The sequence below is a fragment of the Excalfactoria chinensis genome, chromosome 1 (genome assembly GCF_039878825.1).
Source record: "Excalfactoria chinensis isolate bCotChi1 chromosome 1, bCotChi1.hap2, whole genome shotgun sequence".
Lineage (NCBI taxonomy): Eukaryota > Metazoa > Chordata > Aves > Galliformes > Phasianidae > Excalfactoria > Excalfactoria chinensis.
In genome coordinates this window covers 28929637-28948582 of record NC_092825.1, presented here as the reverse complement: position 1 = coordinate 28948582, position 18946 = coordinate 28929637, and the positions used below count along the sequence as shown (strand labels likewise).

At 43.6% G+C, this 18946-nt stretch overlaps 1 protein-coding gene across 1 annotated transcript in view; it reads right to left on the bottom strand.

Annotated features, from left to right (window-relative positions):
* ANO6 (anoctamin 6) overlaps positions 1 to 12943 on the bottom strand; it is a 68720-nt gene extending 55777 nt beyond the window's left edge. The window contains exon 1 of the mRNA XM_072334129.1: positions 12830 to 12943. Within this exon, the coding sequence (XP_072190230.1) occupies positions 12830 to 12929 (100 nt within the window). The 5' untranslated portion in view covers positions 12930 to 12943. The remainder of the gene's footprint in view (positions 1 to 12829) is intronic.
* Between the last annotated feature and the right edge of the window lie 6003 nt (positions 12944 to 18946).

The window sequence follows — 18946 nt, the reverse complement described above, 5'->3', positions numbered from 1 at the left end:
CTTATTTAGAACTGTGGAGGTGAGAGGATGAAAAAAATAAATAAATCAAAAACAAAGCATCCTCCTACAGAGCTACCTTTCATTTACACTTAGGTTGGCTATGGATCGCAATGTACCAGCAGGCTTAAAGTGAGTGTGGTGGGCTGTGAAGAGGCTGGTCATAATCCCTCCATACTGGCTATGATAAATACTGTTTTAAGAAGAAACCACAGTGGATTTACTACAGATTCTACTTTTTGTGTGGAGAGAAATGCAAACAAACTTTTGAAGTGCAAGAATGCAGCCCATAGACAAGCAGGCAGCAAGGCATCAGTGAGGTCATCCAGCCTGACCCCTATAACACAAGCCAGAGGATTGCATCTCCTATCTCGTGTCAACTTCAAATTCTGGCTGAAGGAAAATAAACTTCTCCATTCCAGAAATTCAATGAACTGCAGTCTGATATCAGGAAGAAGATCTCTAGAAACTGACAGCAAATTAGGATCCAATAAATTAACCCTCCTGTCCATTTGCTGCAGGCTGGCACTTTGCAGGTTGGATGCTGGGAGCATCTCCTGTCACTTCTGACCTATGGCTGAGTGACATATCTGTTTTGCTAGATCTGCTCCTTTGGAGTCGTGCTTGGCACTCCAAAGCCAAGAGAATCACCGGTGCTAAGCTGCCAGAAGATAGAGGTGAAAAAAATAGTGCAGGGGATGAAAGGAAACTGAAAGTTCCTGAAAGGAAAAAGGATTTCTCTGGAGTTTATTTCTGTATGCAGAAAGTTGCTCAAGAAAATCTAATTGAGCAGAAGGGTCACCAGGTTTGTTCGGTGACACACAGTGACAGATATGGAAACACCTCTGATGGACACATTCAGTCCTATTTTGAAGGATAAACAATTATTCCTAAAACATTTAACTAAATTATCATCCATTCAGAGGAAACGAGCACCCCCAGATCCAGCAACCACAACTAAAACACAGAGTACCATTGTTTAGACAAATATTTATCCTTCTATCATGAATATGTGTGGAAAAACAGAAAACAAAACCAAACCCCCACCAAACCCCCACCACTCTGAACAGCACTGCACAGTCTCTGGGGGCTGAGCCCACAGCATTTACATACTTCAATAATTTTATGGATGTTCACCATGCCACTTAACTCAGAAGTGTTTTTCTCATGTGTAACAGGCATGCAGCAGGTCCCTAACCAGGTGGACATGCAGGCATAACAGCAGCCCACGGCTTCAGAACTTCTTGCTGCTGTGTCAGCAAACTGCAGCTAATCCTGTAAAAATCAGGAGTCCTTCCATGGACCGAGCAAGTGAAATTCTGGCAATGAAACAGCTATCAGTAGCACTACTTGGCTCCAAACACCATTAAACACCATATCAGTTATCACCCATGTTTTTTTTCCCTGAGAAATTTCAGATTGGCTGTTAGTGAGATCTAAACTCAGCTGTGTTAAACAAAAACATTGGTATTTATGCCAAGCAGTCATAGAATCACTTAGATTGGAAAAGACCTCAAAGATCATCAAGTCCAACCTTAGTCTAACCATAGTACCCTAACTCTAACAACCCTCTGCTAAATCATATTTCCGAGCACCCATCCAAATGGTTTTTAAACACGTCCAGGGATGGTGACTCAACCACCTCCCTGGGGAGCCTATTCCAGTACTTAACAACCCTTTCTGTAAAGAAGTTTTTCCTGATATCCAACCTAAACTTACCTTGGTGCAACTTGAGGCCATTTCCCCTCATCCTGTCACCTGTCACCAGTGAGAAGAGACCAACCCCACTCTCACTGTAAGCATCTTTTAGATATTGGAAGAGAGCAATAATGTCTCCCCAGGCTAAACAGCCCCAGTTCCTCCAGTTCCTTCAGTTGCTCCTGATAGGATTAAATAGGTAAACACAGAATATATCAGTTTTAAGAAGTACAAAGGATAAAAACAAGAAGTGAAAGCTATTCACCATTTTGACGTGAGCATGCTGCCTGCCCCTCCCTAGACCACATGCGTGCTAGTACCTGGTCTAAGAAACCTGTATATTTCTGAATGCTGATCTGCTGAAGGACTGTGATTTGGTACTTCAGCAGTAACCATATAATTAACCCTCTGGTCAACCGTATGATAAGCGGTTTTTCACCTGCTCCAGAGCTGAAGTACATTCTTCCACAAACACACCAGTATTTCTGTCAGCATACCTTTGTCAGCAGAAGGCTTTTCTTCATTGCTTGAAATGATGTGAATACTTTCTTTTTTTTTTTTTTTTTTTTTTTTTTTTTGTTTTGTTAATCCCAGAGCAACCAAACCAGTTGTCCTTAGGCAGGAAACATAAAGAAGACAAGATACTTCTGCCATCCAACAGGCTTGCCAAGATCAATCTTAAGCTTCCTATCAAAGCAACTGCACAGTTACACGGAAAAGCAGTGTATGTTGCCTTCAGAGTGTTTTACAGAAGATGCCCTGAGCTACAAATACAGCTGTTTTTAGCAACAGAGATGATCCCATGGTGCTCATCAGGAATGTGAAGTCTCCAGGCAGCTGTGGGATCTCCTCATGAGGAACGGCGATGATTAACCAAACTGTAATTGCTAATGGCTGTTTGGTTAAAGTTCAATGCCTGTGGACCAATGAGTTGCTTTATGTGAAATTTTAAGTTTATGTTTATAAAATCATACCTCTTGCTCTCAAATTTACATGCCTAAAAAGAGATATAATTGAATTTCAGTAATGAGTTTCTCAGAATATTTGCTTTAAATTTTTTCTTACAGTCAGCTGTTATACACTATGAGGGTCACAGAATCACAGAATGACCTGGGTTGGAAGGGAGCTCAAGGATCATGAAATTCCAACCCCCCTGCCTGGCAAGGCCACCAAACTTCCACATTTACTAGATCAGGTTGCCCAGGGCCCCATCCAACCTGGCCTTGAACAAAAGATACTTTTAATAACTTTGACTGTGAAAATAGTAAGTTGAAAGTCTGAACCTATGTGAATTTTTGAGCTTTGCATGTGTAGGTGCAAAGACTCATATCTGTAAGCACTTCCAGTGGTGGAAATGGAGCTTGGAAAGAAACTACATACTTTGGTTTCCTAATCAGGAAATACTTTGTAGTTTCGGCAACTCTTCTGATTTTGTTTCTAACCAGTTGCTGCATGTTTAATAACCATCTTCTATCCAAAACCTTCAGTGAAGGAGAGGTCTAATGGAGCTTCATTTGGCTGGACTGTGCTGCCATTGAAGCTTATATATAAAAATTCAGCATTCACTCCCTCTTTAGGTCATACTGAGTTTGATTTTATTTTTAAATACATTGCATGTTTAAGTAATCCCATCTTTGCTTGCCTTTTTATTTTCTTAAATGTTGACATCAGTTTTTAAACTGTCCGTTGTGTAAATTCCTGTTTGTCTTTTAAAACAGATGAAGTGGATGAATTTAACCATTTTCCCTAGAATGGATCAGTATACACTGAAACAATGAAATATTTAATAAGGATATCTCCTTCATTAGGGACTAGTTCTGCATTCTCTACTAAGAACAGCATTTACAAAAATGATGCCATTCACACTCTTGTCAGTGGAACAGCTCACAAGGGTAAAGTGTGTGTTGTTTGACCTGATCTTTGTTCATTAATGCCTATAGAAACTCCATTACACAACTTAAGAAAAAACACACAGATAGAGGGATCAAAGCAATTTAGCAGTATTACGTGCAAACTAATACAACTCTCTGAAAACAATAGAGCCCTCTGGATCATCAACTCATCCTTATTTTGTGAAGTGTGATGATCTCTAACTACAGCAGGAGATATGTATATTTGCAAATAATTAACTGTATAAACATAGTATTTACACTACTGGATAAATTACCTACAGACACATTATTTTTAGTAGATATATATGGTATATATTAAAAACATGCCACAGATGAATTATTTCAATTCGCAGTTATATCACCTTAGCCCCATGCTGTAGCTTGTTTTACTGATGAAGTGACCTGGAGCAATCTTTATGCCACTGCTTATCATATACATATGTGAACAGTTGCATTAGTAGGTTTTACTCTTATTAATACATAATACATTGTTTTTCCTGTCTCACTTTTTCTTTTCAATCATTTATTTATTTATTTATGGTCAGTCTGTACTTGGGTCTCAGTGGCTGAGTAGCCTTTACTTCCACCTTAGAACAACCTTATTCCATCTCTTTGATACTCCTTATTTTACCAAACTCTTCAGCCAAGAACCTGGCTGTGCTCCAGTATTCTTACCACTGATACTAATCCTAGTTTTTGGTGCTTAGAGGAGACCCCTTCCACTGACACAACACACCCCAGCTTCTCTGTGGGCAGGGAATGGTTCTTCTGTTTCTCCACTTCTGCTAAGGACCCACGCAAGCTATGAGCCCACGGACACTGCGCTTCTCAGTCACATAGCCTGCTGCAGCAGCAGCTCCCAGTCGGCACCTGGACAGAAGAGAGGCGGTGGCTGTTTGCTGCAGAAGAGCTCTAGCATAGCAGTTCCTTCCAACTACAGTGAACACTCTCCAATGCAAATATTTAATGACCTGTGAGAAACCACACTGAAAAAATGCTGAAGGACCTGACTGTCCAGATTAAGGGGATCAGGGGAAATCCACCAACAAAAATCAGGAAGGAAGGGTAACTCTAAAAGAAAAGCAAAAAGTGGTAGCAGCTACCACAAAATGTTGATTTTTGGCTATGCCTAAGGAATACTGATGATTAGTGGCTTCGTTGGAAGTAATTTAGTGTAAATACTGAATTGAAGGGTTCAGGTCTTATTTAGCTTCTATCCAACACTTTGTAACTAAGCTGCAATTTCTACCACATGAGGCATGAAATCAATTAAAGAAGAATGTTTATGCTCCAGCAGATTTGTAACTGCCCTGCTTAAAGTTCAGATGCTTTGTGTTTTAATATGTCTTTGTTAATTTTCCAGTCTGAATCTTGTATTAATTAAAAATGTTTAAATGTACCTCTTTCCAAAATCATATGGTCTTCCTGGTTCTTCCTGTGAGCAACACCTGTACTGGTCTAAATCTTATCATTTTACAAGAACACAACATAAAGTTTAATAGTATGGCTATTTGCACTGACAAAACTAACAAGACTCTGGCTATTATGATCTTCAACAGGTCAATCACTGTGTAGGAAATGAGCTATCTATTTTGATATGGTTTGGAACTGGAAGACTTGTGAAGAGGAAGCTGCTCTGACAAAGCAGGTACGAGGCTGCTTGATGCTAGTGGAAGAAGTAAGTCTTCTCCTTTCCCTGCCCTTTACCATTCAGCAGTCCATCCTTGATAAACCAACAGTCAGTGTAGGTGAGAGATCTCACAGACAGCATAGGTGAGCAATAGGAATTTAAAGGGTACTGTGTAGCTCTCTGCAGTCTCCAGTTTCCATTGTGCTGCCAATAATGTACCCCAGTGAATAAGAAGGCCAAAAGGTCACAAACACTGCAGTTGTTAATTTGAGGTGGCTAGGAAGGATACTTCTTTTGGTAACCAAACCAATGTATGCTGGCTTGACATGTTTATGATGTCACATCCTAAGGCTTTAATTTCAACTTCCAGACTAACAAACCCCGCATTCTAACACAAAATGTTAACTGTGTCCTTATGGCCTTTCATCCTAGCTTGTTCAGTGCATGGAAACATACTCCATCCAGTGGCAAAACTGCTCTACCTATGTTCTCAGCAAGGCCTGGATTTTTATCAAAAGTCCAATAAAAAGTCACAAGTGATATTAGGCCCATGAATTGCAGTGTTGGTGGCTTTTTGTTTTTAATTTTAAATTAAAAATATAAATCAAATATCAGTTAAATAACATCAGTTGTGCAGAGCAACACTTCAGATTTCTAGGGAGCACTGTGCCAGAGGCATGCACTAAAGCCGTATGACAGATCAGCAGTAGGAAGATGCTTCTTTTCTATTTAATAGGATACAGTGCTCAGCACTTCCATTCTATTTCATTTCCATCCCCACCTTTGTTTTCTGAATATAAAAACTACAAATAGTCCAAACCTATGGCCCCATTCTTTTCTGCCTCTCCACCTTGATATTTACACACTGTTGAACACTTGCTATGTGCAAGGGGGCTGTACATGTTTCGTGCCTGCAGCACGTTTTCCAAAGCTCTTCTCATGACAAACAGAGGATATTCTGTCACACTACAAGCTGTTTTTCTTAGACAAAATCAGCCTTGTGGGCTTTTTTTTCCCCCCTTACCATAGCAGAAAACACCAGTTCTAGCATCAGTTCCCCTTGGGGCTCGCCACATATCTTGTGGCAAAGCAGACCTTAATCCCACAGCATGCAAACCATCCTTTCCAAGGAAGCGACAGGTACCAAGAAATACTAAGATGAAATTATTTAAATGATAACAATTGTGTTGAAATTTCCATGTGTATAATAGAAGTTCAACTTCATAATCCACATTTAATCACACTGAAAACGCCTATCTGTGTGACCCGTAGACTGACATGACGTCTGTTACACCACAGATATATCACCCCTTCATGTCTCTGGTCTCCTGCAACTCAAGATCTCTACACGGAATCTGATAGACTGCACAAGCTGCAAATCATTTGACACATGGACATTCCTTGTGAGTATCAGATTGCATTGCTTCCAATAACCGTAGCACTGTGGAACTGCTAGCCACAATCCTGTACCATGTAACACAAGCCCTACATATAATCAACACAAAGAGTGTATTTAATCAGTTTAATAAGCTTTAATAAGTTTAATAATGTTTTTCTTTTTTTGCATTAACTATAACTATAAACGTTTGAAAAAAATTAAAATTAAATATCTAACATGTTTAGCATAAATCTGCACAGGTTGTTTTTACTTCTTAAAAGCTCATGGACAGCTGCATGAATAAAAGCTTATATCACCTGTGATACATATCTGGCAAAGTTAATGACTTAATGAGCAGGAGCGGACAACTGTTACTATCCAAGTTGTGTGAATGGCCCAAGCTGGCGCAATGGCAGACAGCAAGTTTGTCCTACTTCCTGACTGCAGACTTATCCGTCAGCTGCACTCACATATTCCGCTGCACTCACATATTCCGCTCAAATCTGAAATGCGGGATCTCTCAAAAATACTCTCAACATACAGGAAGTTTCTAATGGACAACTGGGAATTCTGTTATGGTAGAATAAACTTGAAAAGGAGAGTATCTGGTGAACCTGGTAATCTTATCAGACTCCTAATTTCCAGTCTTTTTCTCAAAATATTTTAATCTCCTCCAGAGTTTATGAATTATAAATAGCTACAAAGCAGTAATTATATTGTAGTTAAATATTTATACTCTTGCTGTGTTTTTTTTTGTTTTTGTTTTTAGTAGTTTCGTAGAAAAATCATTACATCAAAATTAAAAAGTGAGCGGTACCCACAGCGCACAGCTCAAAATCTTGGTGAACCTTCTGCTCCTTCCACACAGTCAGGATTCAGCACAATGACCCCACTGTGAGTGGAAAGGCAAAAAACTGAAGCATGAAGAGAAGATGAAATGCATGTAAACCATTGGGTAACAGACGATAAATGAGAGAGGAAAGGGAGGCATGAACAGCAGTTCACATTGTGGCCAGTATTACACATCAGTTTCTCCTTGATGGTAGCCCCAGTTCATGATGAAGATCCTTTTGCTGCCTCAATACCAAGTCACAGCAACTGAGATCAAATGTTCATGAGCCTGCAACCCATGGGGATGAGGTTGCTGCTTACTCATGTTCTTCACCTGCTGGATGCACATGTACAAGAAGGGAAAAGTGAAATCAAACTTGTGTGCACAGAGTTGCTCACCTTCACATGTCTGCCAGAGTAGAGTCATAATCAGAGCACAGAACCGGGGAGCAGAAATCCCAGATTCTCCGCTCATCAGACATATTCTTTCCACTGCCTTCTTCGGGAGGGTGGAAGACTGAATGATGCCCCAGTAACTTTTAGTTTGGTTACAAAACAGAGAAGAAAGCCAAGTGCGAAAGGGTAGAGAGGTGCAGCCCTACTTAAAGCAGTAAGTAGAATGAAGGGGAAAATACTGCCCATTTCTTTTTAAAAGGAATCTACTTAAAAAACTTTGCATGTTGTTATCAGATCTGACCCCTGAACCTGCTCCTGGGTACACAGATTTCCCACTGTGTGAGAATTACAATCAGTGAATTGCACGATGAAGCCACTTGTTTCAGTCGACAAAGCCAACAGACTTCCTGTTGCCTTTAGGACACTTCTGTACCTAATTGACCACTTTTCAGAAAAGGAAGGCAAATATTGGAGTTATTTTTCAGTGTGGAATATGTTCATTTTGGACTATCAATATTTGCAAGGTGGAAATGAGAAGTAGGTCAAGTTAATGAAACCATTGTGTAGGAAAATTTAGAGTCCAAGCAGGCAATGTGGATTTGATTAGTGGACTGTTCAATGGATGAGAAACTGGCTGTGGGATCATACCCAGAGAGTGGTGGTCAATGGCTCAATGTCCAAATGATCAGTAAGAAGTGGTGTCCCTCAGGGGTCAGTACTGGAATCCCTATTATTTAATATCTTCATCAATTACATCAATGATAGGATTGAGCAAGTTTACAGATGACACCAAGCTGTGTGGTGCTGTTGAAAAGCCCAAGAGAAGGGATGCCGTCCAGAGAGACCTAGACAGATTTGAGCAGTGGGCCCAGGAGAGCCTCATGAGGTTCATTAGGTGCAAGGTCTTGCACCTGGACCATGGCAACACCCACTATCAATGCAAGCTGGGGGATGTAAGGATAAAGCACAGCCCTGCGAAAAAGGACTTAGGGGTAGAGGTGGATGGGAAGCTGGACATTAGCAGCCCTGTGCCCTCACAGCCCAGAAAGCCAACCATATCCTGTGCTGCATCAAAAGAAATGTGGCCAGCAGGGTGAGGGAGGTGATCCTGCCCCTCTACTCTGCGCTGGTGAGATCTCACCTGGAAAACTGCATCCGGATGTGGAATTCTAAGTACAGGAGAGATGTGGTCCAGAAAAGGGCCACAAAAAATGATTCAAAGGATGGAACAGCTCTCCCACAAGGACAGGATGAGAGAGCTGGGGCTGTTCAGCCTGGAGAAGAAAAGGCTCTGGGGAAACACGATAACAGCCTTTCATTACATAAAGGGGGGCTATAAAAAAGAAGGGGATAGACTCATTAGTAGGATCTGTTATGTTAGGAGAAGGGGAGATGATTTCAAACTAAAAGAGGGGAATTTTAGATTGGATATAAGGAAGAAGTTTTTTACAGTGATGGTAATAAAACACTGGAACAGGTTATCCAAAGATGTGGTGGATGCCCCATCTCTGGAAGCATTCAGAATCAGGCTCGGCCAGACTCTAGGCAGCCTGATCCAGCTGTAGATGCTCCTGTTCACTTTAGGGGTGTTGGACTAAATAACTGTCATAGGTTAACCTAAAATCTACCGGCACCCATGACAGGGGTATAGACGGCCTGCAGGGCCGCTATCCCAAAAGGAAAAGAAAACAGGGAAAAAGGAAATAAATACAGCGGCAACGATCTAAGGAGGCACACTATTTTACTAAATACTATATCGGAATACAGAATAACACAATATAATGCAATATAATTGGAATTAAGGCTAACGAATCAAGTAAAATAAGAGAGAGTGAGTCCCGAAACCGAGAGGCCTACTGTAACTCTAGGCGAAACGGCTGGAACGCTCCCACACGGCTCTCCCCCTGGCTGGCAGGATCCAAGAGAGCGAGTCCAGCACTGAAGTGAGATTATATAGTCCTGGTCATATGACTGACCGTGGTGTTCCCTGGGACGTTCAGTCTTCCTTCTGTGAGCAGCAGATTTGTCAAAATTATCTATGCTTAACATGATGTTATGATGTGGAATACTGATAGCAAAATTACAACATTGCAAAACCATGACAATAACCTTTAAGAGTCCTTTCCATCCCATTCCATCTATGATAAAATTCAGTATACACCATGAGGAACCAAGCTGAGAACAGAACAGTGAGTGGAAGCAATGGGGTAAAGAGTAGCTGTGTCTGCTCTTCACTATTTGTGTTAGACATCCCCCACTAGGACAGGATTTCCATTGTACAGCAGCTGCACAAAACTGGAAGGAAACAGGCTGCAAAGAATGCCTTCTCATGGATGATTTGAAGCTGTAATTCCACCAATGGGATCAGCCAAATGCTGTACATCTCTATAGTAGATGATAAAATCTTGTTCTGAACATTGGCATGAACTATTTTTCATAAAGAACTGGAATCCTCATCAGCAGGGTATCCAGGCTGCGTGACCAGGAAAAGGTTTCTTGGCCGCTATAAAACGTGTCTTGAGTACTGCAGCAGTTTCAAAAGGCAGGCAAAGTCATACACACAAGGTTCGAGGAACTGATAGAATTTATTTGTGGGGAGAAAAAAGGATGAAAAAGAGCAAGGAAGATGCTCATGTAACCCAACAAAGAGGAAAGTTATTTTGCACAGAATGGTCGGATGGAGTGAACACCCCTGGTATTGTCCTCAGAAGATGGTTTTTCTGGAAAGCACACTCAGTTATTCTATAAATCCCCAAACACAAAGAAACTCATCTAGACCTTGCATGAGGTTTGGCACTGGAGAAAGAAAAACTTCGCAGCTTATGAAACTGTCTGACAGTTTCTAGGCAGAAAATAATGGGCTTGGGGAACATTAATTCTGTGGCAACCACAGCTCCATGTCCTTCCCACCATTCCCGCCAGTAAGAGGAGATCTCAGAAACAAATGGATGTCAATAATGTAGTGCTCCCCTTGCAAACAGACTGTCTCCAAAACAAAAAGTTTAAGCACTAAATAAAAAAAAAAGCTTTTCAGCTTGTCAAAAAAGCCCACTTTTGGGACAAGGTTTCCTTCCCTAAACAAAAAGCTACCTGAACAATGGGTTCCAATGCTACATGTGCAAACAGCATGGTCACCGTGCTCTGCAGTGGATTCAGGCTCTTGAGTCCTGCTCCATCTCTGGGCTCCCGCCCACATCTGCTCTGGCAGGAGCGCTCTGCTAGTCATCTGCACACAGAGTCCAAACCAGCTGCATTTCAGCACCAGCCAGAGAGCTCCCTTATGTGCCAGGAATGCTCACCTGATGAGCAATGCATGCTTTGGGCTGATCATGAATGAACTGGAAAGGACTCAAAAGTCCTGCATCCTACCAAGGCCAGGCTGGCTTCCTTGGTAAAGATGCAGGCAGTACCGTGAAACTGGAGACCAAGAGGCGATCAGCGAGCTATAAACCGGCTCTCCTTTGATTACACCTAACATAAAAACCTCAGGACTATTATCCACACATTTTGCAAGGAAGAATAGCAACTGAGCTGTGCACTGGAATTTCTTTGCATAGCAACAACTGAAATTGTCCCACTCCTTTTGTATTTGATTTTATCACACGTTGCGTTGCTCCAAACTGCCGCATCCTGCAAGCAGAGTGAGCAGCTCCACTCACTGGCTCTGGGAGCTGAACTAACCCCACGCTTGAGTCATGAGTAGGAAACAATTTTGTTGTTCTCTGGGGTGAAAAATGGAAAGGAAAAGGCACGCATTAATTCATGCATTATGGTGCTGATCCACCCTTTCTAGAGAAGTGGAGTCAAACAATCCCTCTGCTGCACTTCACATGGAAAACTACATCTGTCTTTGGACTGTTACTATACAGCAGAGGATACTCCTCCCACGGCATCTGGAGCAGAGGCAAACAGTGCTGAATAGGCATAGCCCTGATTTCCAGAGACCCTGGGTGAGGCTCCAGCTCTGTGCACTGCTGGCCAGAGCTGATTGAATCACTGAGGCAAACAGCATTGGCCATTGCTGAGGATCAGTACATGGAAGCAGCACGACCATCAGAGAGTTGGCATCAGTACAGCTTTGTACAAATGCAGAAACTCAGTTTAGTAGTCAAATATTATCAAAATCGGGCACTTGTCAGAAAAAAATAACCACAACAGTTTGGAGAATAGCACGAAGGAACCCTTCTTTTGTGATAACATTTCTACATACAAATCTATCAGCTGTGTGCTCATCTGACATTTGCCCGCATTCCTTCTCTGCTGGACCTATTTCAACGAGCGGAAAGAAAACACTTCGGAATACGTCGGGTACTGCAGCCGAGAACAGCTTCTGAACTGAGGTCAGTCAGCACGGAACAAACAGAGCCCTCCGGTCTGAACTGCTGAGATCCTGCCCCTCTGGGGGCTGTTTGCTGCGACTACTTTAATAGAATTCATTCCCACAGCAATTACAAAAGTAATTGTCCTCGGCTGCTGCTGTCAGGACCAGACTAACACCCGGCCTTGGAGTATAAAACTCTGCGGTCATTTTATTGTCTGCATCCCTCAGCGAAATGACCGTCTTTCCTTGCTTTCCCACTTCCCCCCAGTCATTATCTCTTTTTCTTTCCCGACACTGACGCTGCAGCGGAGCCGCGCTGCTCAGGAGCTGCTTCCAGCAGCGGGGTCAGGCTCGGGGGATGCCGAGTGCTGGGGGCGGCAGCGAGAGCTGCATTCTCGCCGCTGCCCGAAGGAGGGGCACCGTGCGCGGGCAGCGCTTCTGCATCCAGAAAGCGCCGCTGCCGCGCCCTCCCCCCGCGGGAGAGAAGCCGACAGGTACGCACCGTCAGCGCCCCGCCGGCTGCCGATGCGGTGCGGAGAGACGGAGCAGCACGGATCCCCCCCCCCCTCCCGCCCCGTCTCGCTGCGGATGCCCGCAGCGGCAGCGGCGCGAGGAGCGCTCCCCGGGGCTCCCACCCCCGCCCCGCAACTTTTCCCTTCGCGCCCCAGGGAGAGCCCCGTACTCACCGCTCTCCCCATCCTCCTCGTCCACCTCTTCGTCCACCTCTTCGTCTCCCTCCCCCTCCTCTTCCAGATCCAGCAGCACGTCGGGGTTCTCCGCCTGCATCGCGCTGTACCCCCTCCCGCCGCCGCCCCGAGCGCTCCCCTTCTGCCCCGGGCGCCCCGCGCGGAGCCAGGCGGCGGCGCGGCCCCGACTGCGGGGCGGGGCGGGGCGGCGGGGGCGGCTCGGCACCTTCCCGGCGGCGCTGGGCGGGATCGGCCCTTCCATGCCCGGTGCCCGAAGCCGCTCCGCTGCGGGAAGGCGTTGTGTATCACCGCTGTGCTCCCGCAGTCCGTGCCTGGCCGACACCTGTCAGCGTGCGATATCCTGGGCACGGGGAAGACGCCGCCTTGCTCGGCTGTCGGTGTTTGGGCGTCAGAGAATCAGAGAATAGCCCAGGTCGAAAATACCCTCAGGTCCAACCTTTGATGGGAAAAGGAAGTGAAGATGAGATATGTAGCAGCGGAGCACCACCAAAAGCAGTGTTATGTAGAGGAGAACTAGCCCTAAGTTACCCCGAGTGAGGTTTAGGTTTGGTATTAAGAAAATTTCTTCTCAGAAGGAGTGATAATGCATTGGAATGGGCTGCCCAGGGAAGTGAAGGAGTCACCGTCACTGGACATGTTCCAGAACCAAGCAAACTTGGCACTGAGTGTCGTGGATAGTGGGCATGGTGGTACTGGGTTGGACTTGGTGAGTCAGTGAACTCAACATTGCTAGATACTTCATAACACTGAGGCCCACATGTGAAAAAAATGGAGTATAAATCAATGTATATTAGCGGAGTTAGTTGGAGAAAGTTGTGGAAGTTGGAAGAGGAAGGCTCAAGGACTGCATAGGGTGAAATGCCAACTTCTAGAGCGTTACGGACATATTCATCCTTCAGACGTGAGGTTATCCTCATCCCCATCATGATCTGCAGATACAATATAGAATTCTTCGCATGCCCTGCTCATTTTGGTCAGAGAAAGACATGACAAACATCTTCCTATACTTGCACTGTGCCACATGAAGCTGTTCTCCTTCCCTGTGGGCCTTCCCCAGGTGGTCTCTCTTGTAGGATCTTCTTTCATAAGTGATGGGTGGAGAGAAGGGACTGTGACAGAAGACACAGCTTGTCTTAGAACTGATGTAGGATTTAGCACTCAGATATACAGTAAAGACGCCACTGTTGTATTAATTACATGCCTACTATTTTCATATTTCATGAATAGAAATGCAGTTTAAGGCTGCAAGGTGCATAAAGACATGCAGAAAAGAGGAACATTTCAAAACCAGGCTACAAGGTGAATTTTTAACTCGACCCTGCCAAATATACAGGTAGAGTGCAAAGCATCCCCCAGCAGCTACAGAACATAAAGATGGTGCGGATTTCTCCCAGCTCTCAATCCCTGGTGCTGCATTTCATAGACGGCTCTAAGGCAGAGCATTGCTGTTATTGGACAAGACAATGGGAGCAGTGTGCCTGACATTTCCATACAACTTTTGGAAAACACAGAGCTGTTTGTTTCTCTTTTTTAAACTTCATAACCAATGTGAATGTTTCCATGTGTCCTTCTGGCAAAGTCCCAGAGCTTCAGAAACTTGGTTTTGATACTCCTGAAAAATAGGGATTAAACTATATATATATATATAGGGAAAAAAAAGAAAAGCAAATGAAGAGGAAAAAGCAACAGCACCACCCTGCTGCCACCTCCTTGCCAATCGTATAACAACCAAAGATTGCTCAAAGAGATGCACTTACATAACCTTCAGCCAAGTAATAGGTTTGTTCCAAAAGTCAGCAGAAATGAAGGAAAAATAATAGGGTAAAGCACGTTTTTCTTTTGCCCACGGTTCAAGGATGGCTCTTTTCAGTTTTGTTGAAAAAGAATCGGGAGAACAATAAGAATGCTTTAACATTCCTGATAGTGAGATACGGAACAGGAGTCTGTAGAGCCAGTGGAAAAATCGCTTCCACGAGCGATGGTTTGTCTCGTGGCCAACGTCCAAACGAGGTCAGGAGGGACTTGGAGAGATTGTTCAGCCCAGTGATGACAAAACCTTGGCACAGGCACCAGGTCTGTAACTGACATAGATTTGGGCTGGCACCGGGACCTCTGAGTCACAGTGGTAATAAATTTGGCACTAAGCACCAAAAATACATCCTTGGTCCCCAGGCCAGTCTGAATGCATGCAAACATCTGGTGACAAATACTTGCCGTCACAGTCCTGGTGAGGATCCCATAACAGCCTCAGATGAGCTCTTAGCAAGGTTTCACTCCTGTCCATACTCTGCCAAAATCCTTTTGTTGCAGTTGAAGCTCTTCTTTTCTTCTCCCAGCATCCATCAAGAAAAGCTGGTTGTTGTCCTCCTAGTGATAACATATTCCATATGGGAAACTATCACCTTAATTCCCCTGTAGCTTTTCTCATGTAGGTTATAAAACCTCATTGTTTCAGCCTTTCAACACAGATCACTGATGCACGTGCTTTACTCTCTGTAAGGAAGTTGGTGTAAATGTCTCGTATCAGTCTTTATGAAAGACAAAGGTGATGTTAGTTTACAACATCTCTGAGTACATTGGCTTTACCCCTCACAGTCACTGCCTCTGTGATTTCATTCCCTTACACTCCCACTCCCGCTTGCTCTCAGGAGCCAAGATGTGTTCAGGCAGTCTGTTTGCAGTCACCTACATGTAACAGATGACAAGGTGGTTGTGGAGTCCCCTCCTTGGAGATCTTCAGCAGCTGAGTGGGTGTGGGCCTGGGTGCCCTGCTCTGGGCATCCCTGCTGAACAAAGTTTGGGCCTGGTGGACCCAGAAATCCCATCTCAACCATTCTGGAAAGGGATGCCAGATATCAAGCCCTCGTCACATCCCTTGGTCAATGACAAACTGGTTTTCAGACAGGTCTCATACTCTTCAAGTGCCGAAGGTTATTTTGCATCTAAAATTCACTGACTTGCGTCTCCACAGATTCTGCCTAATGGCCACAGACTGAAAGGAACAGGAATGGCATACATCATGTGCTGGAACCTTGTTTCTATCTTCCTGTTATCAGAGTGCAGGGTCTCCTGCTGAGAAGTGCCCTTTGCTTTGATTTTACATTAGTGAGGGCCTTCTGGGCTTAACACAGACAGCATTCCTCAGTTCTACTGCTGTGGAATATGCCCTTCTTTATGAACATAGCCCTTTTTTCACATTGTTTTTCTATTCCTTTTTTGTGCTCACACAGCTGTGCCTACTCACATTTCTAACATCTTAATGTTCCTGTTACAAGCTCGTATCTCCATACCTCATCCGTTGCCTAGTCCTTTCCCATAAGGTACAGTGCCCAGCAGCAATTGCAGAATTCCAGGTAAGATCTCACCCACAGTGAATACAATCGTACCATTTTCAATGTGGTGCTCCTTCTAATATATCACAGAGTGACAATGGCTTTGCAGCTGTATCACCTCATCAACTCATCTTTATATTGCTCTCCACATCAAGCTTTAGACTGAATTCTGCAGTGCAGTTGTTGGGTTATTTCCCAGTTTGTACTTTGGTATTTGATTTGCTCCTGGGTCAACACTTGTTGCCCTTACTTCTGTTGTACTTCCTTCTTTGATCAACTCTTTCTCACCTGTCAGGATTACACGGAATTCAGATGTTACCTTTCAGTGTGCTTGCAAAATGCTGAGGGACAAAATGCACTCTGCTTCAACCATAGCCATAGCAGAATAAAGACCAGGAGCAATAGGAAGGCATACAGGCAGCAAATTTGGAGGACTGGAAAGTTAATTATGCTTAAGAAAAAACTTGGAAAGAGTTTTCTGGGAAAGATATAAATGACAGATATTTTATTAAAGCCACTACAGCAAATCCCTGTACGCTGCCCTGGTAAGGCCTTATCTGGAGTACTGTGTCCAGTTCTGGGCTCTGCAGTACAAAAAATACAGGGATCTCTTGGAAAAGGTCCATCAGAGGGCCATGAAGATGGCAAAGAGCCTGGAGCATCACCCCTGTGAAGAAAAGCTAAGTGAACTGGGTCTGTTTAGCCTTGAGAAAAGAAGACTGAGAGGGGGCCTGATCCAGGTCTATAAATATCTGAGGTGTGGGGGGCAAAGTGGTGAGGCCAGGCTCTTTTCAGCAGTGTGTGGAGACAGGACTAGGGGAAACGGCCAGAAACTGGAGCATAGGAAGTTCTGCACAGATGTGCACAAGAACTTCTTTACGGTGAGGGTGATGGAGCACTGGAACAGGCTGCCCAGGGAGGTGGTGGAGTCTCCTTCTCTGGAGATATTCAAGACCTGTCTGGACGCCTACCTGTGCAACGTGGTGTAGGGAGCCTGCTTTGGCAGGGGGGTTGGACTCGATGATCTCTAGAGGTCCCTTCCAACCCCTACAATTCTGTGATTCTGTGATTCTGTGAAATCATATCAGTGCAGGCAAAGTATAGGAAGAAAAGCAGCAGACAAATATTGTTGCATGAGGTGTTCTTTAAAGAGATGAAGATCCCAGTAGCCCATCACTGTGGGATTCATTGCAGAATAGAGAATGTAGTGGTCTTCCCATTTTGTATTCTGAGGTAGAATGGGAGAAGTAATTATCCCAGAGACCAAACAAATGCTTATTTTGTATTTCATAAAGCATTGCACTTTTCAATAACTGCTGGGATATGGTACTTTTGTGCCTGGCAGTGGGCACATTTTAAAGCATTGCTGAAACAGTTTGCAACTCAGTAACAGAAAAGGAAGTGTTTGAAATGTGTTCTTAGACAGCCTGCAAAGCCTCTGCTCTGTGGTAGAAATAAAATCAAAGAGAAATAACACAGAACAAAACAAAATAAAATAAAGCATTCATTCACTGCAAGAAATCCCCACAGGTACAGGAAGTTTTTCAGGAATTTTCTGCATTAAAAACCAGTTAAAGGAGCACGTACTTTTAGTTCACCAACCCATGTGTTTCCCAGTACTGTTCAGTTGGTGCTGACAACCTTTTCCAGCCTCAAGAAAGAGGTACTGCGAAGAGCTCTGAGTTCATCTTCTTTCATCAGGTCCTTGTGTTTGTTTCAGCGTGATTCAAAGATAGGCAGAACAATGAGGAATTAGGGGAAATTAAACTTATCCAGGCCCTGTACAGCTGTAGGGTTTTTCTTTAATTTGGTTGTGTTTCCAATCATATGTAATCCTGCCAATCTTCTTATTTCACTCTCTTGCACGCAGCCTTAAGTCTGAGATGACAACTTCAGTCTCTCTTGCCCTCTATTGAAGTGAATTGGTAATAACAGTCGCCGATAAAATGTGAGCTGTAATGCATATAAGAGGATATAAATAATTGATCTCAGCCCACTGATGTGTGTAATTACTTTATATGGAAGGCTCGTAAGTGTTGCCAAATCTTCTGCTGGCTCCTACCTATGTGTTCATGCTACCTTCTTTCACAGTCTGTCCATAGAATGGTAATTATATGGAAAACAGTCTGATGTTTTTGATGTGTTTAATACAAAGCTTTTAGTTCTTAGGAAACATCTATCCATGACCAATGTGTATCTTGGAATAATAGACTGAGAATTCAGATAGTTGTATTTTTACAAAGAAATGTCTGAACTCCAACAGTTCAGGATATTTAAGCATCATGGAGCTCATGAGCTTGTTTAGCCATGTGAATTATGAACAATTAAATACATCCATTTCATTTGCAACTTACTGTACTAGTTTTATAGCATTTTAATGGCACTTACAAAACACAACTTAGTCCCATGTCTGCGTAGATATCCCAAAGTTATAAGAAGTGACTCCAGTAAATCTTAATCATCAATCAAAAGAGAACACATTCTCCATTATCCTGGCTTACCCCGCAAGCCTTCACTACACCACAAACTTCACTACAGGTGGGTGGTGTGGAGGGCAAACACACCTGCTGTGGTTCACTGGTTCACATTTAGCATGTCATGAAGACGGCAACTCCTTACAAAGACTGTGCAGGTCCTTCTGCAAGGTGCTGCCCATCATTTGCCATGATGCCTAAGAAGAACAGAGGTCTCTGGGCATTGTGCTCAACTGATGGAGAAGGTGCGCCCTGCACCTGTGAGGCTACAAACAGATTTTGGCCTTTTG